Consider the following 27,537-nt stretch of genomic DNA (forward strand, 5'->3'; position numbering starts at 1 on the left):
ACGCTTTCGAGAGTCTTGAAATATTTAAAAATAGAGATAATCTCATGAATTCAGACAACGGCCCCATTCCCTTTTCTCCCCTCTACTCGTTAGTTGAGGGTAGGGAAAGTGAAAGTCGGAAAATTAGTATATAAGGCATTACCATTGTTAAATTAGTTAGTTTTATTCTCACCTGAGGATGACCACTTTGTGGTCGAAACGCGTTGTGCTATTAAAATAAAAGTTTGGTGTGACGGGCTAATCGTGTTTTTGTTCATCATTATCAATTATTATTGGAAATTAGTTAAAACAATAAAAGTTTAAATTACAACCATTTATTATTAATTAATAAGTGACACTAATGACAGAACTAGAGCTTTCAAAAAAGTAGAGCGACACAAATAAAGTTACATGCAAAAAAATTCCAAAGCTGGCTAGATGAAAATCATTTATAACCACTCTGTATCACTACAGGTTGCAATGGTAATGTTAGCTTGTTTAAAAACAAAGAAATGTTATAGTCGCCAATAAGTTGATTTACAATTTATTTTGCATCTTTTTCATTACTTAGTACTTAGAAAACTCTTTCATTAGTGACACTGGTTGAATATAATATAGTTTAAATCTTTTTAGTTGAAGATGCAACATTTTTTCATGGCCAACTGCGAACGAAAATCAAAAATATTTTTTTGCTAAAAATGTATTATAATAATTTGTTACAAATATATATTTTTTAGATAAGAAAAAAACAAGATTTTTAAAAATGATATAGCCATCTATGATTCCCATTTAAAAAAATACAAGTTTATTTTATTACGGCTAAACAAACAATTGAAAAAAATTGTTAACTACATTATTAAATTTTACGTAAAAAAGTGTCTGTATTTGTAATGTCTTTATTTCAAATCTGTGTCTTCTATAATAACGAAGATATGAATTTGATATGAACAAAAGGCGATAGCGGAATGCGGTTTTAGCCAATATTATTTTCTCAAAAAATGAGCCCCAGAATGTATTGTTTTTGGCTAAACCTCTTAGTTTCGGAGATTCCCTATTCGGACATCCAAAATGCAGCACCCTGTACAGACTATATTATAAAAAACGCCTCAAACCATAACTCCATTGTTTTTAAAGATATGACAAAGCCTTGAAATTAAATAAACAGCTCGACTATAAAAAATCTCTTTTCTACTTGTGATATAATATACTATTAGGGCGTTGTTGTTCATAATGAAAAGATAGTAGTAATAGAAAACATTTAATAAAACTTTATTTAAAAATCACCTCTGATTTTAAGTCATGTTTAACAATTTAAATAAAATTTTGCAAATTGATTGAAATTTTTACTTAAAATAAGTCTTATAAAAATTAATCATACTTGATTTAACTATTTACTCGTACTTTCAAAAAATAAAAACGTGACAGATGAAGTGGTATAATAAATATGATTGTGCTTTTCTTTTGATTTTGTGTAATGCAATTTTCTGTATTAAAATGGCAACCTACTATAAAGATTTTGAATTCGGTTACGATAGCTGTAATCCTTAGATTATAATCTTTAGAAAATAAGATTTTATCAGAATTTAAATTGTTCATGTTTAGTTTAAGCAAAAAACCCTCCATACTTTATGTTTACTTTGTATGTACTTTTATTAATACAAGTTATTTAAATAATTTTTCTTTAATCTTCATATTGTTTGTATTTAATTAGTGTAAACGTAGAAGCACCATCTGCAGGTAAGTAATCCGTCGCTGGAGCGCTTTAACGTAGGAATTAGTATTTTAAAGTTGTCAATCAAAAATAATAAAGAAGGGGGTGCATATTTCAATATTTGTAGAATCAATCTGTCCGCAAATGAAACCCCATTCAAATGCAAGCTAGCACCAAAACGAGCAAAACGTCACTCCCCTATCGAATGCAGCGGCCGCCGCCGTTTAAAAATCGACATGATTCCAAAGACAGTCTGGGTGTGACGGGGGGTATATATCGTTTCGAAAACCTCTGCTAAGCCCAGAATGCTAATCACTTTCAACGGCTCAGCTCCTCGGAATAATTAATTAGCATTCTTTCCTATATTTTACGTGCTTCTTTTTTAGACGCCCTTCTCTTGTATCCGCATCTTCTCATTACATTAAAATTAGATTTAAAAATGTGGAAATTGTATCGTTGATTGCAATTCTGAAGCCGCTTGCACAACTTTAAAGTGGATTTTCAATTAACCATTCAATGTAATGTATTTAAAACAGCGACGAAGGCTATTTGTGATGACGAGCTTTAAAAGTTACGCGTTATGTGGCGTGAGTTTTTTCAGATGTTTCTGTTTACGAACCCCTCAACTGAATATTATCTTGTCCAGTATTATATATCATCTGAATCAGTACCTAAAGAGGATTACAACCTTGATTCTCTTCCCCCGTATTGTAGTCATTCTTTTTTCGTGAGCGAAACACTGTGAAAAAGGGGGCGCTAACCAACTTCAAACACCTTCTAAGGATTGTGAAAAAGACCAGGTGCCGAGAAATGCGGTAAAACGATTTTCTTGCTGCGTTGTAGAGATTTTTTAAAAAAATATAAATTAACAATACGCATTTTAGACAAGTATTTTGTGCAAATAGTTATTTTAATGTTATTTAAATAACATTTTAACAATTTAATTTATATTTAAAAAATATAAATTAACAATACGCATTTTAGACAAGTATTTTGTGCAAATAGTTGTTTTAATGTTATTTAAATAACATTTTAACAATTTAATTTATATTTAAAAAAATATAAATTAACAATACGCATTTTAGACAAGTATTTTGTGCAAATAGTTTTTTTAATGTTTTTAAATAACATTTTTTTCTGCAGCATTTGTTTAAAAGTTACAGGTTTTATTTTTTTATACAGTGTGATTCAAAAACGTCGGACCAACTCTCGAATGGTGAGAGAAGATCTTCAGCTAAGCATAAAATTGAACTCAGGTTTTTGTTTCAAACATTTTTTTGAAAAAAAACAGAGCTGTCAATTTTTATATTATCATGTAGGCATCTTAGTTTTTTGTTTCAGATGTTGTTACATTTAATTTATTGTCAAATTTGCTAGTTTGTTAAATGTTTTTTTACACCATAAAACACAAATTGGTGATTTTTTTCAGTCTTACAAGATCTGCCGTTTCCGCTAACTAAATTCGAAACTACATAATCGGAACGGCCAAAAACTTAATCCAAAACTTAATCTTTAAAGAGCTATATTTTGTGAAAAAAGGCTCAAACGATTTTTTGTCGTGCGAACTTTTAACTCAGTTGTATCACCCTGTATATATTTTTTTAAACTATGAGACAATAATGTTTTTCCTACATTACATGAGTTTGAGTAGAATAGGACAGGCCCCATAATTTATATCTGTATATCTATACAGGGTACGCCAGAACTCGCGCCCCAGAGAAAAATTTCAAGTAAGATAAGATACCAATAACATGAAAAAAATGTTTAAAAACTTCTATCTGTAAAAAAATTTTGCCATTAATTTTTTTGACATTTGCCATTTTTTATGTATATTTAATGTTACTAATGATCTTGTATATATTTTTTCATAATTATTTAGTAAAGGTACAAACATTTTATCCATAAAAGTCACAAATAACAGTAAACAGAGTCTCAATTTAGGAAACAGCTTCCTTGTATCCGCTTCTAATAGCCTATAACAAAAAAACTTAGAAAATTATTTTTCCAACAGAAATAAGTCGAGTCAAAGTGCAAAATTTAAATTCTCATAACTTCGAAATTTTTATAAATAGAATTTTTTTAACATTTTTTCAGGTTCCTAGTATGTTACCTTATATGGCATTTTTCTCTGGGGCGCGAGTTCTGGCGCACCCTGTATATCTATTATACTTCTATATCTTATTATACTTCTAACACCATTGTTTGAATCATGTATTATTTTTTAGAATTCATTAAAATTTTAAACAACCTATTAAAAATGTAGTCACAATGATACAGACGCCGAGATTTTTTTCATAGTAAAGAATTGTTTTTTTTCCCTTTAAATACTTTTTTTTTATAATTCACTTACTTACATTATTTTTTAAACGATGAAAAATTAATGTTTTATGAGTTTAAGTAGAATTAGGACCGTCTCTATAATCTATACTGCTAACACCAATGTTTTTTTAATCCTAAACAGCTTAATAAAAATATAGTCAAAGATGTAGAGACGCCGAGATTTTTATAATGGAAAAGGAAAATTTATTTATTAATTTTTTAACTTTCAAAATTTTTTTTGTTGTTTTTCTGTTTTTAAAAAGAAGATTAATATGGAATTGTTAATAAGATTTGTGATGAGTTGATCACCTATACTTTCTACCTTGGATATACATAAGAATCCTTTGAAATTTATTTCTAACATTTTTTTTATTATGCAAACTGTCAATTCTATGTCAATTATTTTTAATATTTTTATGGACAATGTTGTCAAATCTTTTCTTTATTAGGTATAGATTACTTACAGTATTTTACAAACAATGAAATAAACAAGTAAGATTAATAAATAAAAATAATAAAAAATAAGATTTCTCAAGTTTTAGTTAGAGATTAAAATTACTTTTTTTAATGGTATACAAATGTTTGTTATTGTTTCTATTTATATTACTTTATATATTTTCTTATATAGTTGCTCTTTGTTTTTTTTAAACTTAAATTTTTTTATACAATTTGTGTCAACCTAGTTTCTACAGGCTGTCCGGAAAAAACGTATACAGATTATGGGAGGTGGTTCATTAAGTCAAAATAAAAAAGTAAAAAGTTATGTACTTTTGAAATAATTTTTTGGCGCTGAATCTATTGGTGACATTAAAAATTGTGGACCCTAATTAGGGTAGCGGAGTGGGGCCAATATATTTAAGGCGTAAAAATTTGCTTTAGAAAAAAAATTTGAAAATTTTTGGCAGATTCTTATTTATTGACTAATATTCTTCAAAAAATGTCCCTTGAATTATTTTTGTACGACGCACCATTTTCAAAAAAAAACGAGTTTTTTCTTAACTGTGCACCGACCTTAATTCTAAAAAGCAACTCACGCAGCGGGTTTTTCATATAAGGTTGAGTTATTTCTCTAACTCTCTCTCAGGAATTATTTCGGGATATAGGTTTATAGGAACTTATTTTCTTATTTTAACATAGGGAACTACACCCCGAAATCTTTCAACGTTTTTTCTGACACCGACACCTTTATATCTTTATAGGTTCCAATGACATGGTTTCAAATTTGATTCAGATACTTTTTTGTTAGCATGAAAACAATTGGCTAAATGTTGCCAGTTATTCTCATTTTAATATTTGCTTTGTATATAGTGTCAATATATTTATTATTACTCTTGTTATACTTTTAACACAAACGTTCAGCTCAAGACCAAAATTTTTTTCACAATTTTTTTTATATTAAAAATAATCAAAAATGGTGGATGCGCCGGGAAATTTGTTTTAATACGTTGTAATTTTTTATTTGAGCAACACTAGCGAGAAAGAAATTATTTTGTGACTGCATTTAAGACAAAAACATTTTTATCAATGTTACAATGTTGGGAACTTTTTGTAAAAGCAAGTTTTTTACAATATTTTATGTAACTAATTTAAGCATGTCCGGTGTCATTAAGAGGAATGTGTTCTTGTTTGTCTCGTTGTATAGCTTGATATTATACGGTAATCGCTGGCATAAATAATTCCCGTTGAAAGTATGATTACTAATCAATATAAATGACATATTAATATGCTCTTTCCACACTTTCGTCCTAAAAGTAATGAGAACAGTAAGGGAGAATTGAGAATTTGTATTTTTTCTTTTCGATTAGTGTTGTTGTTTTTATTTTATTCTCATATATTTACGTGCATTTGTAAACACATACATATTCAAGCAACTAACTGTGTCTACGTCGGTCGTCTTCGTCTCCTCATCTACATATGTTCTCGTCAGCTGCGCTTTGTTTCTGAAAAGGGCTTATTAAAGATGCAAAATTTCCCATTCATATTCAAAATTTTATATCTCAGTTTTACCACTAATTTATTCAGCCTTTCCTCTCGCACTGCTCTCCTTTCTTTTATTCCTGGTTCTTATTCCGCAGCTCTGAGGAAACGGCTAATTCCTATCCGTACACTTTTTAATAATATCTAATTCCCAATCTCAAGACGACGCACATTTTAATTTAAATTGCTTACTTTCTTTCTTGATTTTCCTTTGTATTATTATTATTTTTACAGCGAAATATCAAATTGGTACCAACTTCTGGTAACATTGTTCAACAGGTGGCCAACCATCAATCATCGTTTTGCTGAATTATTATGTAGTGACCACCTGTCCAAAACGGGTTTCCACGTTATCCAAGACATAATCAGACTTTTCTACTTTATCTATAATATTATGGTAATGTAATCTTCAACATTTGGATTATTGCCTACTAATATAAATTAAATTTCCCTAAATTTAACTAAATTTATTTCAGTGAAGCTTAGTGTTCATCCAACATTTACCATAAGCGGCCAACTCATAAACCATGCAGAAAAGGTTTTAAAAAATTATTTAAAATTTTTACATACCTACAATTTATTACATACGATCAGTCAATTTACAGGTATTTCAAAATAATGTATGGTAACATTTCGACTTGACTATGACTCTGTAACTGACGAGGGTGGCAAACGATTTTATCAAGATACTATTATTATAGTATAGTATATTAGATACCATAGATACTTCTATAACTAATAAATTACTTACTTAAATTGACATTTCTATTTTATCTCAAAAAGAAGGCTTGCAAAAAATCCGGATTCATATTTTTGCTTGGCTGAAAGTCTTCTATCACTGTTCGAGTATTGGTCCGATATTTTTGAATCACCCTGTATTTACGGCAACATAAAAGGTACAGTGTAAGATATTAGTGTTAAAAAAACTTACTTTTCCTACGACTCTAACAGAAAGTAAGATTTTCCTCCCTAATTTCATATAGGAAAGTGGTCAATTACCTCTCAGGGAGGTAAAATTTTCCTCCATCGTTTATCACAATTACATCTCAGGTAGGTAAAAATTGTACTTAAACGAAAAAACATGCTGATAGATATAATAGCGAAAATGAAATATCAAAAAAAGTTATTAATTTTGAAGTGTATCTTGTGTTTTCCTTTTTGGGTGGTTACTGCTTTCGGATAGTAGCTTCCACCTGTAGGAAGAAAAGATACACTTTTCTCCCTTGTATACGTAATACTAATAACTATTGTATTATATGATGTAAATAATATAAAAATTACAAAATATAAAACTGCACGATTACTAATTCATTTTAGAACTACTCGACTAAAAATTGATAAAAAAAATTACTTCCTTCAAAGAAATAAAAAAAATATTCTTTAATTTTTTTGCTTTATTTTGTAAATTAACATTTAAAAAAAGTACTAATAACAAAACAGCTGCTCTTGTAAAGGACAAAATTATATATCTTCTTGATTGTTCAATTTTTCCTTGTAATTTATGAATTTTAGGACATATTTATTATTAACGAATAATTAAAATTTCTGTCTTCTCATTTTTCTCTTTTTCTTTTTTTTTCTTTTTTTTTCCTGAGCAATTTAAAACAATTCAATAATATTCAATAATTATTAATTTTCCAAACATTTTATTATAAAACAATATTAAAAATCGGATTAAACAGTATCATCGAAATTTATTACAGCTTCACTTTAAAAATAATTGATCTCAAAAATAAACAGTTAAATCAAAAAATTAACTAGGTACTCGTAATTAAAAAAATATGTCTTTTCCTCAATTAAAAAAAAATTGCGTTTAACTTCTGGCAGTCCTGGCAATAAAAAGGCTTATTGAAAATACGGTCCTGATAAAACTATTTGGATTTCATTTTTTTCTAGTACTTATTTTTGAAAAAATATACAATTTTGTTAATTTTAGAAAAAAAGGCGTAATGCATTTGATTTGTTTTAACTTATTTCCTGTTATTTACTCTAAAGTAATTAAAAAAAAACACAAAATATAATAGCACAACAATTAATTAAAATATTTTTATACATAGATACAATTTGAAAATGAAAGCTTTTAGACCAACAATTAATAAAAAACTTTCATTTTGTCAGAGTTCTAAAAAAATTCCCCACTTTTATTGTATTTTATGATTAAGACGGTTTTTGTTATTGGATAATTTTAATGATAGCTTTTCAAAACTTAATTATACTGTGTCTAAGTCTCGCCACAAGAGGGTGTTTGAATTTGTGAATTTTATCTTTAATTGCAATCACATTTTGTTGTGTTTTTTTCTATTCTACCACTAATCACTAAACATTTTATTCTACGATGGGTCTTTAATAGCGTCATTGTTATTACACGGCTATCGATTCCGTGTCTCAAAAATCTAAATGCTCGACGGCGTCATTATTACAGCTAACACCTGTAGCACGCGACTCGATCATTATTTCTGAAAGCAGATAGCTATTGACGCTGGAATTAATAGCTTTCGATTATTTCCTGAGTCAACACGTACATTTATGGGATCCTTTTAATTCACCCACAAGCTTGTGAAGACGACGACTACGTTTATTTGCGAGTAAATATTTCATTCGAACTGATGAAGATCGTGTACAACAGCTATAGAAAAAATTGTTGTTTATCTTTGGCTCATTATTTTGCTTTAAACGCCAAAGAAGACCATTAAAAGTTTCTCCTCTCTTGCGCTCACATCACCAACTTTTGGATTAAATACGACACTAACAAGAAAATTTTGCGCAAGGCGAACAGGTACGCGCCATAATTAGGAATTTTACGTGCTGATTGATCCGATTAAGAAGCAGGAAATAAGTTTTCGTTTTTAAGCACTTCAAATCGCTCTTTTCTGGAATTTTTTTTGTTAATTTCAGAGTATGTGAGTTGTAGTGGGGTCCAGACTCCGCTCCGGTTTGTTGTCCCATGCGAGTGAGTTGTCTTCATCAGCTTGTCTGCTACATTAGAGACCCGAAGGAATCCACGTTACGCGACTCCGTGCCCGATATAACCCCCATTTCTCCTACCCACTTCATCACCATTTGCAGACACTCGCGCGGTGGGACAAATCGAACATTACGGGCACGCAAATGTGTACTTACAGCCGGAGACAAAGTTTTCTTTGTAAAGGGATTTTTGCTTTGAACAATTACTCAAAGTCTCACATGCGGCTCAATCTTATCTCTAAAGAGATCCATTCCAACACCTGTGCCACACCTATAGCCGAAATCAATCTGGAAATTCTTTTTTACAGGAAGGGCGATGATGAGCAACGCTCTTGGGGGTGCTTGATCAATCATATGCGAAGTAGAGGAAAAAAAGCTTCATTGGTGATTTATTTACCATTAATTTATAAATACTATTAGTTAACACATTTCTAACAATAATCCTTATTTCATGTGACTTGTTCTTTAATGAAATTTTGAAGTCTCGTGTCGGAGGAGTCTTATAAAAGAAGTCTTAATTAACGAGTCCATTGTTCTCGGCTCTTCCTCCTCAAAGTGCGGGAACTCATTGCGTCACGCCTAACTTTTCTAAAATTTAGAACCAAAGAATCCCATTACAGATAAATGCGCGATGCATCTTATACATGTGAACGGACCATAAGACGATATTTTCCACTCGAAAGGCCAATGATAGTTTTGTCCAACAATTCTATTTAAACCGTAAAGTTCTTGTTCACGTGGACAAGCCATTGCCTCTCTGATGGATGACCATTCTTTGCCGCTACATTCGTTACTTAGTCACATTTTGGTTTGAGGATCGATATGGATGGCTTCTTTACGACACCTCTCTAAAATACAATAGCTTCATGGTATTTTGAACAGTATACGAGGCGATTTTCAAATTTGAATGTTTAAACATACAATGAGTGGCAAAATTTTGGAACAATCTTATTTATTAAAACTCAAAATATTTTGTTTTGAGAAAAATGCACCAACAGGTCAATTTTCTCTTTAAAAAATTCTCAACTTTATTTTAAAATTTTGTGTTTGTTTTTTTGTTGATATTATTTTACTTTCTTGCTGTTTTTTTTTGAACTCTTTATGTAATGTTTAATATTTTGGTGTTATCATTTCGACAATTAAAAGATCTATCGAATTGGCTAAATAAAATTAGAGGTTTTAAAAAATTAAAAATGTCGATGTTGATTGACCTGTGAGCATTTTTGCCAAAACAAAATATTTTCACTATACAGGCTGTGCCACCTAAGACTTTCAGATCTGATGTCTCTATTTTTGCCAACGGATTTTAACGAATTTTGAAATGTAACATACATTTAGTAGGTAGTAGGTAAAAATTAATATTGCATTATTAAAACAATTCTAGCCCTTAACATGTGATTTTAATATATTTTTAAAAAAATGCTAAATTACTTCAAATTTATAACAAATTATTAATTGCATACAAAAAATGCTACAAGTCAAAATCTAACTTTCTTACAAGAAAAAAATATAAAATTGTGTTAAAAATGGCTAAAGTTACAAAAACATAGGCGGTTGCAAAAAACTACTATATTGCCGAGTTCTGGTTAGTTACCATTATTGGCGTTAATGGTTCGAAATTTCTAAAAGTGTTTTTTCTAAAAATTATTTTTTACCTTGAGGTAATTTTATTACTATTACTCATACTCATTGAATCTCCACCTTTTATCTTATCTACATTTTATATTTCATCAAAAACCATTGATAACAGAGATATTAGATCCGAAAATCTTACGTGGGACACTCTGTATTTTCTCAACAATTTTTTGTTGTTATTTTGTTATTATTTCTCAATTTTTTTTATTGTAAAAAATCTGTAACTAGTACGTAAACCAAATTTTTCATATTGTAGGTCTTAAAACATAAACTTTGTTTAAAGATATTCAAATAGATGCAGTTAATGGGGTCAAATAAGCTCAATTTTAATGCAAAGCATGATCGTTTCAGGCAAAAAGATCCGGATTTTAATTACCATTATCGGTTTTTAGATCACTTTTTGAAGAAAATTTCTGTCAATGATTTTATCGATAATTTTTAATTCCGTACACTTTGTAATCGACGTTTTTTTATTTTCTCTTTATAAATATCACAGCTATTAGCCGAAACAATAATTATTAAATTTGTAATCAACAAACTTTTAATTTTCTCTACAGCTTTCTGATTTGTTGCTTCAAATAGATTCATTGTCTATAGGCTTTTTGATCTATTACCTACTCAGACTAAAAACATCAATGTAATGCAACTTTGCTTTATGCCTAGGTGAATTATAAAATGTTTACTTTTTGATATATGGTGAAAAAAACTCTTTTCTAAAAATCAATTATCAGTGATTGGAAAGAAAAAAAAGCAAAGAAATTCTTTTAGTGTTCCTTTGGTCAAAAATGTTAGTTAACAACAGAATTGTCTGAAACTTGTTTACACGAACGCCAGCGGAAGTGCGAATGGCACTTGTCATCATGTAGATAGATATACACGCGACGTGTTGCCTTCCCTGTTAACACGACTACCTGCTAAAACTAGTCGTCCAATTCTAGTTAGTCCGATGTCTCGTCTAGTTCTAGTCTGATATACGTACACTTGTTTGGATATTAATCTACATTCTCAGTATAATTATTATTATTATTATTATTATTTATAACATAAGTTGTTGGTTTAAAAAATTGTTGGTTTATCTAATCATTTTTTTATACTAACTAGTGCATTTAAAAAATGTGAAAATTTTTACGTATTTCTAATTGCTCTGCTCGCAATTATTCTAATACAATTTGGCAAAATGTTTTTTTCTCAATCAACAAATTTACTTATGTACAGTCTACTGTACAAATAAAAGAACCTTTTAGTAGATTTTTTATAATTTTGATTACAAAACTACATATCTATGACTACTCCTTCAGAAAAATATCACCGACTATTCCGTTTACCTCTGTTTTTTCACATATTAACCAATAAAATAACAGATATATATTTCCGCATCTTAGCAACAACAAATTCAAACTAATATCCACTCGTGATAAAATATAACTGGATATTCCACGAGTGGTTGCAGTGACATTTGGTTCATTGAATAGTCTTTTGAATACAATTCATAATCAAAGATAGTTGACTATTTTTAATTATGGTCATTGCGCTTGCGAATATCATTTGTGCTGCGCACTCATGGTGTTCATAAGCGAATGACCATTCATAAAAATATTTGACAATTTTTGACTACTTGTTGTATTATAACTTATAAGTATTATAACTGAGTATTCGATTCACCATGAAAGTATATGCACACGTGCATAGAGTGAATATTTTTGAAATTTTTAAAACATTTGCCCTGTTAATTATCCAAATGCATTAATTGATTTAAGTTACAATTAATTAGTATTTGAACAATAATAGTTATAGTTATTACTAAAAGCACATTAGTATTTGAACAATAATAGTTATAGTTATTACTAAAAGCACATTCACGATTTTTCGTTCGTAATTCATCTAAAAGTCATTATTTTTTATTATTTCTATTGTGAATTCCTACGAATTTTTTTTCGAAAATTAGTCCTCTTGCATGCCGTCACTTTGTGCACTCGTAAAAATATTCGCGTATTTGGCATGCACTCGGGATATAACTATTGAGTATTGTTAACATATTTAGAAAAATAAGTTTTTAATTTTGTTATATGTATAATTTCAGTAGTAATGTGTTTGTTTTGATTTCAGGTAGAGGAGCGGAGGCCTGGGATTAGAAGAGCCGAAAATAGGTGAGTATCATTAAAAATGTACAAATGCAGAAAAATATCGTTTGAGACCAAAAACCGATCTTTTTATATTGAAGCTGCCATGCATGATTTAAAACCCGCATATCCACATCTGAACCGCAATATATTATAACGTCGAACTTTTTATTGGAAGCAGATCTATCATACATACATCAGTGTTTGCGTGACAACTTAAATATTTAACATGAACAAAGCTTAAAACACATAAAAGTGTCTTTCTAAGATTGAGGTTCTCTCCTAAATGGTATTTTCAATCACTTATTGATTGATTTATTGCAAGTGTTTTACTAATTAAATTAAAAGGATTATTAATTTTGATCTCACTTAATGTTTAGAAAATAACTGACATTTTTGAAATAAATATATTTTGCGTGGGTAACTATTAAAAATCGTTCAAATTACCAATCGAAATCTGCTTTGGCAGTGGCTTTTGACGGTCAGGTCCTTGTGTTATAAAATAGCGTTTACCTAGTTGTTATCTCGATGCTTGCCTACGTGACATATTGTTGGCTGAACAATAAAAAGCGAATGGAGTTGTAGGCGAATGCATAAATACTGTGGCCACATTTGCCTGCGACGCGATAAAGAAAGACGAAGGAAAGGAAACCGACAAAACTGATGACTAATTTGTCGAAAGTCTTGGAGGCGGGGAACAGCGATAAGAAGCGGGCTTGAACGGCGTCATGTGCACACAGACTAACGCCATGTTGGCCTGATTTACGAGACTTGCGGTGGGATGCTCACCTGACAATTTTCTTCTTTTTTAAACGGGCGTGGTGACCCCTGACACGTAGAACAAAATATCAGAGTCGATGACAACAATTTTAAGTATTTAAACTGTTCTAATATTTTAAGTACACTGTTTTAAGTATCCCAAGAATGAAAGAATTGAAGGTTAGAAGGACATTGTGATTGTTATAGACTTGTAAAAACTTTCTATGACGTTTTTATCAAAAACCTAGTATTACATTATTGGTGACTTTGGTTGAAATAAAATGCACAATTTGGTTTGCAAATGGTTCTTATTTATGTACTTAATGCAAAAAAAATATAGATAATACAATAGTATATTACATAACGAGCACGGAAAGTGACAAATAACGCACAAGTGGGGAGAAGTCTCACGAATGCGTTAGACAATTTCGAGAATTATGTACACTATTTTTCCCACTATTTTTCTACGACATTTCGTTTCAATGAAACAATGTAATATTTCTCTTAAAAATCTAAGATTGACAATTATTAATTTAAGCGTCTATTAATATTAAATACTTACTTATGTAAGCTGACGTAGGTTTAAATAGTCGGTGGTTTTATTTACAAAACTTTGCATCAGTTTTGGAGAATGATGAAGAAAATAAAAGTCAAAAGCAATGTACATACATGGCCAACAAACAGCAAAGCACGCACAATTTGCCAGATGCGTCTAGGGCTTTCCGTCAATCGCACAACCTCTTACGTTACTTTCATATTTTCACACGTGTGGATAGGAGAATAATCAATTCGTTCAATATCGTCAACTTTCGTAAGTAATTCGCTGTATGGAAACAGTTACTTTCGTATAAGGTCGTGGAAAAAGTTTCTTTTTAATAATGTACCTTTTTTATCGATTTTTTTATTCGGATGTTTTATACATTAAGAAAAAGATCCATAATAATTATTAGCTTATTTTTTTTTGAACTTTTAAGAAATTCTACCTCTAAAAAAATGGGCTAACTAAACTTTATGAGTTCCAAAAAAGAGTGATTTTGATCAAAACATCCACTACGGAAACCCTTCGTTTCTTAAACAATACCTTTTGTTTATCTTTTACAAATTCAATGAAAACATGCTGCCTATTTATAAGTGCATTAATAAAATGTATCATGAAATTTTAATAAATAATACAGCTATACAGATTCTTTACAAAGTTAGTTAGTTTTTAAATATTTATTTATTTTCTTTGTTAATACAGTGTTTACTTCTTCGTACATATGTATGATGTATTGGTTTACAAATACATTTTTGTGTACTTTAAAGGCGGAAGTAAAAAGTACACAAAAAATTTAAGTTCATAATTTTATAAATGCATATGTTTTTTTCGACGTCTTTTTTGAGCAAACATTAGTTGTATGTATGTTCCACAAGTGTCCGCAATACAAAGGTTTCACTGTACTTTTTTTGAAAAAAATGGTATATTAACATTAACATTCATTCAAACAAGACTTTGAAATTCCGATACGAGCTGCGTAGCGGCGAGTTGACAAACAAACAATTGCTTGAATAGCTTTTTGTAGCGAGTCATTTATACAATTTTTATGTTATGCGCTTTTTATGTTGTTTTAAAAAAAAGGCAATTTATAAATTTAAAAATCTTTACGTGTGTTGCTGACACGTAGCAGTATTATTTATAAAGTCGTTGTAAAATTCAACTCTTGAATATACACTTGTTATTGTGACTAATCTGGAAATTCTCAATAAAAATTTAAGTACGCCTCCGGAAATTTAGGACATTGGTAAAAATATTGAAAGCAATTTAATTTTAACAGCAGTGTCATCAACAATAAGAACATAAAATACTCGCACTTTCAAAAGTTCTTATTGCACCTAAACGATATGTTCAAAGCACAATATAATTGAAAAAAATTGTGAAATCAACAAAAGATGTTTGTCAATACAGCAATGACAATGGCTATTTCTTTAATCTAAAAATAGGCCAATTGAAATATAGCTGGAATTATGGTATACAAATTGTGGATGTTTTAATTTTAAAGAAAGTTAAAGTTTTTATTATTTTATGATTATTATTATTTGTTTAGTTATTTATTAGTAAACACTGCTAAAAAATAAGAAAATATCAGTACATTTTAGTAATTCTTTATAACAAATGTGGTGGAGGCGCCGGGTTATTTACTCACAAATGCAGTCTTGACATAATTACGAACATTTTAGACAATTTTATAATGCGATAATTTTTTTGTACATTGGAGTTGTTTTTTTGATTTAAAATTTTTTCGAGGTTTTCAGTTTTCTTTTTTTAACTTTTTACATTTGTTACTATAGCTTCCACTTGGTATTTGTTCTTGTTCTTTTTTCAAATTCATTTCTCATTTATTTTTTTTTGTCTAATAAATAAAAGAACTTGACTAAAGAATACGTGCAATAATAATAATATATTTGTAAACTGTTGTAAAATTACACAAATAATTTTTATAAGACCTTAGAAAAATAGTTACAGACATGAAAATTAGGAGATGATTACACCTCCCTACAAAAAATAATTTTCTATTTTATTTCATTGGAATTATGCCATTGAAAAATTCTTGAAATGTTTCAGTTGAAATTGTTTTGGCAATTTATATTTCATTTTGTTCAGACTCCGGTATTGCGCACTTTCATAAAATACAGATTTTGAAAATACGTTTCAATAAAATTTCTTTGTCAAAACATCACAGGTTTAATTATCGAGAGTTGCACTAATTTGATTTTCTACAATTAATAATTAAGTTAATTCGTGTTTTTTTTATTTATTTGGAACTACTTCTAATCCTTGATCGTAAAAACTGTAAATATATTGTTTTCTGTAAGTTATGAGTGCTATAATTATTCAACAATCATTTAACAAACCAACAAATCACATTAGCAATAAAGCAGAACTGTGAGTGTTATTATCATTATAATTAAATAACTTTTAATTGTTTTAATTCATAATGAGGTAGACATATCGTCAAAAAACAGCAAGGAAATTGCAATTAGAGTTTAAAAGTCAAGTCAAAGTGTTTAAAGTCTATATTATTAAAAAGGTGGAAAAATTAAATGTAAATTATAACGAAACAGTACACAGAAAAATGACATTTTAAATGGTTCTTAATTAGCAAACTAAACCCACTCTCTTTAAAAAAGATTAAACCGTATGTTTGTGAAACGTCGTAATGCCAGATGACTGACATGAGCCGCTGCGGCTTTCACCCTTTAAACGAGGGGAAAGCCAAAAAAAGTAGACCTATTAACCCGATATACGGGTCATTCTTTTACTTGCCACTTCTATAGCGACGAAGCGATATTTTTATAAATTTTTTTGAGAAGCATTATTGTACTATTTTTAACGTAACAAATCTGCATGATTATAGTTTAAAATTGTACTAATCGAAAATGACAGTTGTAGCCCTTCTTGAATATCCAAACTGTCTAAATAAATTTGTTTATCGATGAATTTGTGAAATGTCTGCGTTCTAAAAGCTGCCGATATGACTTTGGCATTTTGAATTGTCATCTGATTTTAAAATGCAATTAGCATTTATACGTTCCTCATCTATACTTTTAATGAAATTTTAATCAGAAGTTTTAACTGTCAGCGCATGAAATGTGTGTAAAAGTGTTCAGTTTTCATTTCCTCGGACGAGGGTCGCTTAAGGGTTCATACGAGCATAACGCGCTCACACACAGACCTACAGAAATTTCATTAAATCAAAACTATTTTTGAGAGAGAGAATAAATATCTACGTCTGTTCACAAATCAAAGAGCGATTTGAGAATGACGTACACATAATTACAAAAGACTCACCAACCAACCGACGGAACACAACTCGATTCTACTATATCAGAGCAGAGTACGAAAGCATAAATCTGGTTATATTTACAGACAGGTTCATAGATCGGTCCGAGATATCGCGTATGGTGGATTTCTTAAGGCGGCTGGGCCATATATCACCCAGTATATCACGTCGGGCCGATAAATCAGGGCGCCAGAGCGGACGGTATATGCCAGGTCGCAGGCGGCACCGACGTCGCACCCCCAACTACCTCCGACGCTTCAGGCCGAACAATATTTTCGATAATTACGCTTGCACGTCGACCCGGTTTGAATACAACCCTTGGCTTTTGCACGAGAAGGGTTTGTGTGTGGCCGATGCGTGCAAAAATAACCGATCTGAATTGTAGCAGAAAATTTCTACCAATTTACCAAAGACAAGACTCCAGACTTGTTCAATCACAATTCAAATTAAATTTTACATATCAGCGACAACAATTTGAATATCAATTAGAAATAACTCAGGCTTTGGGTGATTATAATTTCATTATACAACGTGGTTAAAAACAGAAATAATTTGCTAATTAAAGGCAAAATTTAAAAACTGTGGTCCGAGAGAATGTTTTAGCCTGACCGAAATAAGGGTTTTAAATGGGCGAGAGTTAAATTTTTGATTAGGTCCAGAGTTTAACTTTATCGTAATTTTCAAATAAACAAAATTCTTCAAATTGTTTATTTTTACTTAATTTTATATGTGTTACGAACGGTGATTTTTACACGTTTATAATAATATTTGCATGTCGAATATTTGATCAAGTGATGTTGCATTGAAATATTCTTTTTGGTTTAAATAGTGACAAATCACTAACATAAATTTGGCAAAAGTTAATTGATTAAAACCTGAAACGGTTAAAAACTTATTAATTACTCTGAATTTTCGAAAATAATTTAAAATTTAGTAGATTTATTAAAACAAGAAATCAATAAATTGCAAGTCCACACTCACACAATTACATGGGCATGAAAATTGCTATTAATGAATATTTTGTGGAGTTAACTATATATTTTTTTTTAATCTAAGAAAGAAACGTCTGAATAAAAATCTTTTCTCCTTAAGTTTTAAACAGTCTGAATTTTGAAAATTAAATTTAGAAATTAAAAACAAATGTAGAACTGCCTATTAGAAATACACTTTCTTTACTGGGTGCAAGGACCTGAAAATCTTCAAAAGATAAATTCTCTAATACGCCAAGTCTAATAAATAGTAGTGACAGGTATGGCAGTTATTTAGAACTTTTAATTCTTGTAGTAATAAAAGATAACATACTCGTATCTACTTACATTCAAGATTTTTTTTCTATTGCTAAATTGATAAGTATATTCCAAAGGTAGTGAATGTTGTGAAAACAAAAATCAAAATTAAATGCATTTTGTAGTTGATTTTGTAACATTTCACATTTGACACAATAATTGCATGTACTTTAAGTTTAACGTTGAAAAGTCAGATTTGATAAGAGTCATCACATTCACGAATTTCTTCCTTAGTTTTTCCTTTAAGCCTACAGAATTCTTTAAATCGATATTTTTGAATATTTTTTACTCTTCACTTGAATATTTTAAAAAGTTTCTAATTTTTTTGTAGACCTGCATTGATTTAATTTCAAAGTTGAGAATATCTTTTAAACTTATTCTTAAAGAATTTGCACTATTGTCTTTTTTTACAAGTTGATCTTCTCATTAGCAATAAGAATGAGCAAATTTTGTTTTTTTTATTCTTTATAATACTTTTTCTACGTTTTTTCTGTCTAGAACAATTCTTACTATAGGTACAGGATGTTTCACAACTCGCGTCCTAGAGAAAAATGCCTAGTTGATAAGATACCGGGACCATGAAAAAAATGTTAAAAAAATTACATGTTGTTGCAATCCAACCTTTCTTATGTCGATTTTTTGTTATTAATTGTCTTGTGTATGTTTTTTCATAATTACGAGTATTTAATAAAAGTACAAGAGCTTTGCCACCAAAAGCCACAAATAATGTTAAATAGTTTCACTTTAAGATACAGCTTCTTTGTTTCCTCTTCTAGTAGCTTGCAGCAAAAAAGATATAAAATTATTTTTTCAATAAAAATAAACAAAGTCAATGTGTAAAATGTAAACCCCCATAATTTTGAAACTCCTATAGATAAGGTTTTTTTTTTAACATTTTTCTTCATATACCTGGTATGTTATCGTACTTGATGTTTTTATGTGGGGCGCCACCTCTAAAAGATCATGTATATGGCAAAATTAAAAAAAAAATATTGCGTTTTTTGTCATCTCGTGGTATAATCAATGCAGTGATAAATTTGTTTTGTTAATTTCTACTGAGTAAAATTTATTTGAAATAATTTTCATCTTTAAAAAACTTTATAAAAATCTGCAAAAAAAATTTAGCAAAGCCATAGTTATTTTTTAGTACCTTTACGATTTATTTAAAAGTTGAATTGTGTTGAATTCTTTTGATCTGTTAAATTTAAATTTTTGATACAAAATTTAAATAATTTTGCTAACTAAATAATTGCTATTTATAGTTTATAAATGCATTGTAAAAACTTGGCAAGCTTTCCATTATATCTTTAAATATACAGTTTTTCTATGTCTTTCAAAGATGTAGATTACTGTAATTTTAATTTTTGGTTAGTTTATACCGGATGACCAAACTGAGTTGGCAATATTGACTTTTTAGAGTATTTTTTTGAGCAAGATCCGGTTCGACAATGACAGTGTTATTTTGCAATGTGGCAAACAGCCGATAAACAAAACGCACTTAATTCTTTTGCCAACTCAAACAAAATCTTAATGACCCGGTATTTCATCATTTTCAAATGAAGGTACATATCGTTGTCATGTTCTTTAATCTTCTTCTTGGATCTTCTTGGTATGGAAACGATTTCAAAAACACGATTAGCCCGTCACACCAAACTTTTTATAACGCGTTTCAACCACAAAGTGGTCATCCTCAGGTGAGAATAAAACTTCTTGTTCTTTAATACTTTATTTGCAAATTTTCAATAATATAACTATAAGAGGATAAATAATTAAAACAATAATAATAATTGAAACCAGCAGTTTCCAACACTGCGAACATCTAAAGAAAGTGTGCGTTACATATAAGAACCGCATTAGTGGCGCCATCTACTGCAGCAAAGTTCTAATTTTGTAAGGGTGATTTATACAGACTCTAAGACTAAAGTAATATAACATTAATAAGTGTTGTTACTGTTTAAAGAAATCAAAAAAATATGTAACCCTAGAAGGAAATTTCATTCAATTCTTCAGTTTCCAGTCAAATGTAAACAGTATCGATTCTGCAAAATTCATGTCAGTTCATAAAAAGTTCACTTTAATTTCAAACTGACGCTAACTTAGTCCGAAACTTCGCCGACACAAATTACACTTACGTTCTTTGTACTTTCTCTTTCTAACTCGCGTGAACTAGTTAGGCAAGTTGATAAGGTAGGTCTAAGTCAGAATTAGGGAAAACTTTTTACGTTCGCTAACCTCCGTCAACTTTGTTTATTCGACTAAGACGACGACCGTTTATTTCTCTCGTTTTATAATTAAAAACATGTTGTAGTAATCATTAAACACTTTAATAGTCATCAACTTTCTCACAACTAAGAAACAATGACAATTTTTGATTTTCAACCCCTACAGTTTTACAGCAACTCGTACATTTTTAAAGCTTTTTTAATATCGCCTTGAACTGTCCTAATTTTTCATAGTTGTTCCCTACCGACTCCCCTGTGCTAGATATCGACGAGTTATGGCAACTTGCGTCCCTCTATCAAGGGGACGACCGACGACTCCTTCCTTCCAGCGAGGGTTGCATTCTTTTAGTTTGCGCGCGCTGCAGCCGCCACCGAAAAGCTCCGTTGCTGCAGTTGCACCGATGTGCGTGTTGCCTACGCACGTTAGTCCTATGCGAGATCGCGTGCGTGCGTGTACAAATCGCGTGTACTAATAAAAAGAGGTGATTTGTGGACGATGCTACTACGATGCAGTCTGTACTAGCTAGGTGCGTATCTCATACCGTTACTTAATCCTTTAAATCCCACTTTGAAGAAATCTTGATGTTCGAAAGTCTCGCTGGCTAAGGATTACCAACCTTAGCCAGGATAGTCCTTATTTTAGCTATCTGTATTTCGCAGGAGCTCAGGGATTTACCAACTAACTTACATCCAACTGACGTACTTTTAAGCTGGTTGAGATAGTTTGCGGTAATTGTTATACATATTTGCTAATTTACTATAGCACATGGACGTGGTTTGGCTTACAAGTCCAAAATTTTCAAATCATAAACGATTTTTAATAAACACTGACACGATTTATTCAAGGGAATGTCGGAAGTTGAATGAAAATGTTACACCCATCGTTGAAATTTCCCAGATATGTGCTGTTTACTGCCTATTTTTCTCTGTTTTTGTCACACAATTTAAAGTTTTTCCTTTTAATACTGTGGCAAACACCTTTTACACTACAAGTGATTTCAGTACTTTAGTTGAAAAAAATATTTCTTTATTAAACGTTTTTTACAAAACCGTATTTTGAAATATTACTTAAAATAAAAAAATTTAAAAGGTATTCGAACATTTTTATTCTAACCCTATTCCTGTAATTTCCCTAAATTTAATTTTTCTACACTTGGAGTGATTTTAGAACTTGGGTACCTACTTAAGTTAGAAAAAATTGTTACATTTTAATCAGCAATATAACTAGTGCAAGATTTTTTGAAATAAATTTAATTTAAATTGAGTGATTTTCGTTTTTTAATTATTTCCAGCTTATTTCTAAAACTTCTTATAAAGAATTTCAGACGTTTCTTTTATTTTAAGTGATTCTAATTATTAATTTATAGTTATTTATTATACAAGACGATAAAGAAATTGTTTATCTACGAGTGAAAAGGTTAAGTTTACGAGTGACTAAGTTTATCTACTGAAATTAGTTGATAAAAGCTAAACAGTAGATAAAAATTACTTTATTTCACTAGACGATTAAAAACTACTTTATCTACTGAAATTAGTTGATAAAAGCACTCTTTAACATTGAGTACAAAATTTAGAAAATCCACGTTTTTCGATGACGGACTTTAAACTAGTGCAAAGTATTTTGCATCTTTCATAATTGAGCAATTTAAACCAAAAAATTGAGTAGTTTTTGTTTTTCTTATTTACTTCCACTGTATTTCCATACAAAAAAAACTAAAACTTTGTTTTAATAGTAATTAATCAAAGTAAATTTAATTTTGAATGGGTTTGTTTTCTTATTTAAAGCGACTGAAGAAACGGTTTTTTTTCAGAGCTAGTCGCCCCTTTGGTCTACCCCAGCTGAAAAAACGAAAACTGGACGATTCCAGTATGGCAACCGTTTCTAAAATTTTTTCAAACTCGCTAGACGATGAGAAAAAGCGCCGAAAGCCCGAAGACGTAGAACCGCCAAAATCCCTAATCTTACCTCAGAAAAAGCGTGTGTTACCTGCTTCATCAACAACCAGTCCTCTGAAAAAATGTCAGAAATTGTTGCCTAATACGACATCGGACGAAAGTGCAGCTGATGAGACTCTTATTCGAGAAACAGAAGCAGCACTTAAGAATTTGTCTGGTAGTTGGCCCGGTCCTCGCGGATCTTCGTATCAAAAAAAGCAAGACGAGTCTCCAGCTTTTGAAAATTTGTTTGATGAGAAAAAGAGTGTTAAATTGTCGCCTTCTTCTTCGAGTAATGGCAGCAATGATGTGTGCTCTTTAAAAGACGTGATTACACTTAGAGAACCGCATGAAGAAGAGGAATTGAAGGGTAGGACGAGGATCAAGTTGGAAGATGAAGGAAAGATTAAAATCAAACATGAAACATCACAATACGAACCACCGGATTTTAACGAGTTAGTGGACGACTCCTCCAATGAACTTGAAATTGACATGTCGGAATCGGCTTCGGAGAACAACGATAACAAGAAGGAGAAAAAAGTTGATTGCGATGACGGAAAAACTGGTACATACATTTTCTATATTTTATTGTTTTCTTTTTGAGATAACAAAAAACCGATTTTTTGTTGAATTTAGGCCCTTTGCCGGCAGAAGCGACGTTTGTCGGTTATCCGATTGCCACTGATGATAAAAGTAAAGTGGTCAAGGATGTGGAAAAATCTTCGGAGGACGTAAACAAGCAGTATACAATTTTACAGCCAGCTGCAGCGGGCTCAAGAGCAGCTAATGCTCTTCAAGAAGTGGCTAGGGAAGGCGTACCAAGTGTAACAGCCGTCGCCAACGAACCCAAAATGATTACGTCAACAGCAGCGCTCTCCCCCAATAGCATAGGAAAGGGTGAGTGAGAATTTTTCCTGCATTTATTTCAACCTCAAATAATCACCAATAAGTGATGCTAATTTGTGGTGTTTTTTCGAAACCCTTAATTATACTTTTTTGATGAAAATTAAATGTGAAATAACTTATACTATAGCAATATACATCGCAAATTGAATTATGGAAGGTTATTTCATCAAAATAAATGTGTATTCTCGAGAGTAAGATTTTTCGCCGCAACTCCTTTCATTGGAGAAGCGACGTCATTTTTTAGATCAACAGTTTTCAGTTTTCAAAACATACGTGTCAGCGCTTTATTTGGGTTATCAAATCTTCATTGACTATTTCTTTTAATATCTGAGATCATCTTTAACGTTTTTATTAAATTATTTATTAAAATATTAACATTAACATTTTTTGAAAAAAATTGCAAAAACATTCAAATATTTAAGGTGCAAATTTGTGAGGCTTTGCTCTATTGTTTAATGTTATATTTATTTGCTTTTCTTATACAGGGTGTCAACAATAAGTGATCAAGTCGTGTTCATTATTAACTAACTGTCACGTACTATTTTTTTGCTTTATTTTATTCCACCACCAGTTCTCTTTGGTTTAAACATATTTATAAATTATTTGGCTAAAAGTATAGACTACAACACAAAGCAGACTTAAATAATTTTGTTTCTTAAAATTGATATTAATTAATATAAATCAAAAATATTTTTACATACGATTTTTACTAGGATATAAAAAGGTTAACGTAAATTCAGCTATCAATAACAATTTGGAAAAATAAAATCGTCTTTTCATTTTTTTAAATACTTTATTGAAATTTGAGAGATAGAGAGATAGTTCTCGCAAACATGATGATTTATCTTTTAAACTGTGAACCAGAACGTAACATTTTTAAAAAAGAATTCTAAAAAAAAGTTTTGAAAAAAATTATTAAATTTCCAAACGTTAATGGAAAATTTATTTTACAAATATCAGTAAATATAAAAAAAAATTAGACCTACTTTCATTTAATGCTGTAGATAACAAAATTAAATAAAAATTGTATCAAACAAGCCTTTTTTAGCAATGCTTCTATTTAATTATTAACAATAAATATGTTAGAAGAATTTAAGTTGGTGTATTTTCTAATTTTTTTCAGAAAAATGTCAATACCTAACTTAGTATCGCTGCTACCGAAACCAAAAAATCATTTCGCACATAAAAAGTGAAAAAAATTAGTACATTCTTATAATTTATAACAATGAAACCTTTTTACACACTTCAAAACAATTTTTTTCAATGTAGATTGGTCAACTTTATACATAAATAACATATCTCAACTAAAAATTGCATTTGCAAAGTCTGTTTTTTTTTGTAGGGATAAATGTCAAACTGCTTTAAAGATAAAAACATTAGAATATTTGTGGTAATTATAATAATAAGAGAAGTTAGCAGTTCCTGTTTTTGATTATTTTTTATAAACAATACGTTTAAGCAAAATTTGGAGACGACAACACAAAAAGTACTCTTAACAATTTTTTAGAAATTGGCCTACAAACATGTATAGAAAAGTAATAACAACATCACTGTTGAAATTTGAAATAAAATTTTACTGTAGATTTTATAAAGGTGCGCTAATTTTTAGCAAGAAATTTATTAAAAAATAGTCAAGATGGAAAACCAGGACAAATAAGGGTGTCTGATTGCACTTATTTTGACAAAGTAGCAATTTTGAAACTAACAGGAAGAGAATTTAGAACTTACATCAAGTTTACTTATTTAAAAAAAAAATTACACAGAATGTATTAAGTAGGTACATGTTATACAAACTATCTTATTTTTATTCTTTAGAGAACTTTTTTCCCATGACAATGCACTTACTTGCAGCCTTTTAATACAGAATTGTCTCTAAAAATTAACTCAATTAAAAAAAAAAAACTTTCAGAAACGAAAAACAAATAAAATTTATTTATGGTCATAGAAATGAACTGCTACCACTTTTGACTTAGTGTTTTCCCTTTAAAAAATTCTTACTTTGAATAATATTATCTTACGTCCAAACAAATTTAAAATCTTACGTGCCAAAACACTTGTTATTTTGTTATCAGGAACTCGATTTTAGGTGATTTAAGACTATTGTCTGATATTCACACGGAATAAGTTGTAAAACTTGATCTTTTTACTGTTAATAAAAGTTTCTCTAATACAACGAAAAATGAAATACGTAAAAATTACAAGGGTCATGAGTTGTGAATTTGGTACCTGCAATCAAGTAAAGTTTTTCTTGTAGAAATAGTTTTATGGGGTTGTTTCGTAATATAACTTAGATAGGTACATAATGATCCAAGCCCGTACGTCCCTTAATTGGGGTGAGGAAATTCTCTTGGCACGTAGCTGTCACCTGGCTCTCTGGCGCCATCTAAAGACGCAAGTAGTATTATGGGTTTACTTTATACAAGTTATAAGCTGGCATGTCAGCGACAGCGACGTGACTCGCTTCCGAACTGTTTCTTAACCCTGAGTGTTCGTCAACCCTTTTAAAACATAAATAATTACCAACACATCGTCAATAATGGCCGAAAGGGATTTTTTTTTTTGGTTTTCATTCAGTAGCACCTGATTTAAGAATCATGATCGATTTTGGGAGGAAAAGCGCGACTTCAGCAGCAGTGGTGGCCGGCCAGGCCAACCAGGGGGTGGATGAGTGCGTTGGTGGCGGGCGCAGTTCGCAGGTGCGGTGACCGAGTCCGCGCGCACCCGCAGCGCTCTCCATTCACGGCTGTGGTTTCTTTTTTCCGAAAAAAACATTTTTACACTGAGTCTCCACCCGTTATCCGGGATAGGCTAATCGACCAACCAGGGCGGAGTTTTACGGACAAGATGTACACAAGAAGTGCGTCCTTCTCTTTTAATTTAAGAACGACGAGAGACTGCTTGCTTGCTTGCTTGCTAACTTTGGAAGGATTTCTGACAGGGATGGAAATTATGAAAGGCCGGAAATAGATTTAAAAAGAGTGAATACGTCGAGACGTTTGCAAAAACTATTCTATTTTGAGATATAGATATTTTAATAAGTTTTTATGGCTTCACTGATTAAAATCTATGCACCACCTCCCACCGGTCTAGAGCATAATACATAGACTGAAAAACTACAGTGATATTCTATGAAAATAAACCAAAATCTATCAAGGAATTTTTTCTTCAAACAAAACAGTTTTAAGTATAATTTTCAAATGTATTTTTTTTAAAACCAAATTATAAAAATCAATACCTTACGAAACAGTGCTAAAATCTTGTAATTTTAAGAGAGTATAAAAATTTTGATAAAAAACTTAGGACTTTGAAACAAAAACTGAGATTTTGGGAGAGATCTTGAGAAAATTGATTTTAAAATACCCGTTTTATGTTCTTAAGAATAATAAAAACTTTTTCCAACACTGATATCTTATACTGCTTCTATATGATGCATTTCAGTTTACCTACCTCTTATGTTAACACGTTAATATACGCTCTTCTAAAAAATATGCCGTGTACTTATGTTGGCATATTGTTAATTTTGACATTAGTTTGACAAATTTCTTTATAACAGTTTCTGAATTTAGCAATATTTATACTTTATAGTCGATCTTTTAAATTCTCTGCCCTGACAGTCGCTCGAATTTTAACTACGAGCTCTATTTTTAAACTGCTATAAGAAGACATTAAAGATCTTAAGACAAACATTTAAATTTAATTTTTCTTCTTCTTGGATCTTCTTGGTACGGAAACGATGAACAAAAACACGATTAGCCCGTCACACCAAACTTTTATTTTAATAGCACAACGCGTTTCGACCACAAAGTGGTCATCCTCAGGTGAGAATAAAACTAACTAATTTAACAATGGTAATGCCTTATATACTAATTTTCCGACTTTCACTTTCCCTACCCTTAACTAACG

The 27,537-nt window shown here is 30.4% G+C and overlaps 1 protein-coding gene across 4 annotated transcripts in view; it reads left to right on the forward strand.

The window, feature by feature from the left end:
* LOC123015504 (myelin transcription factor 1) overlaps nt 1-27,537 on the forward strand; it is a 241,221-nt gene that overhangs the window by 194,264 nt on the left and 19,420 nt on the right. For all 4 annotated transcript variants that reach the window (XM_044415265.1, XM_044415267.1, XM_044415266.1 and 1 more), the window contains exons 5-7: nt 12,692-12,732; nt 22,605-23,293; nt 23,365-23,625. In XM_044415265.1, coding sequence (XP_044271200.1) covers nt 12,692-12,732; nt 22,605-23,293; nt 23,365-23,625 — 991 coding nt within the window. The remainder of the gene's footprint in view (nt 1-12,691; nt 12,733-22,604; nt 23,294-23,364; nt 23,626-27,537) is intronic.

This window comes from Tribolium madens, unplaced genomic scaffold (genome assembly GCF_015345945.1).
Source record: "Tribolium madens isolate multiple individuals breed KSU strain unplaced genomic scaffold, Tmad_KSU_1.1 Scaffold_19;HRSCAF=116;Tcas5.2_LG9, whole genome shotgun sequence".
NCBI lineage: Eukaryota > Metazoa > Arthropoda > Insecta > Coleoptera > Tenebrionidae > Tribolium > Tribolium madens.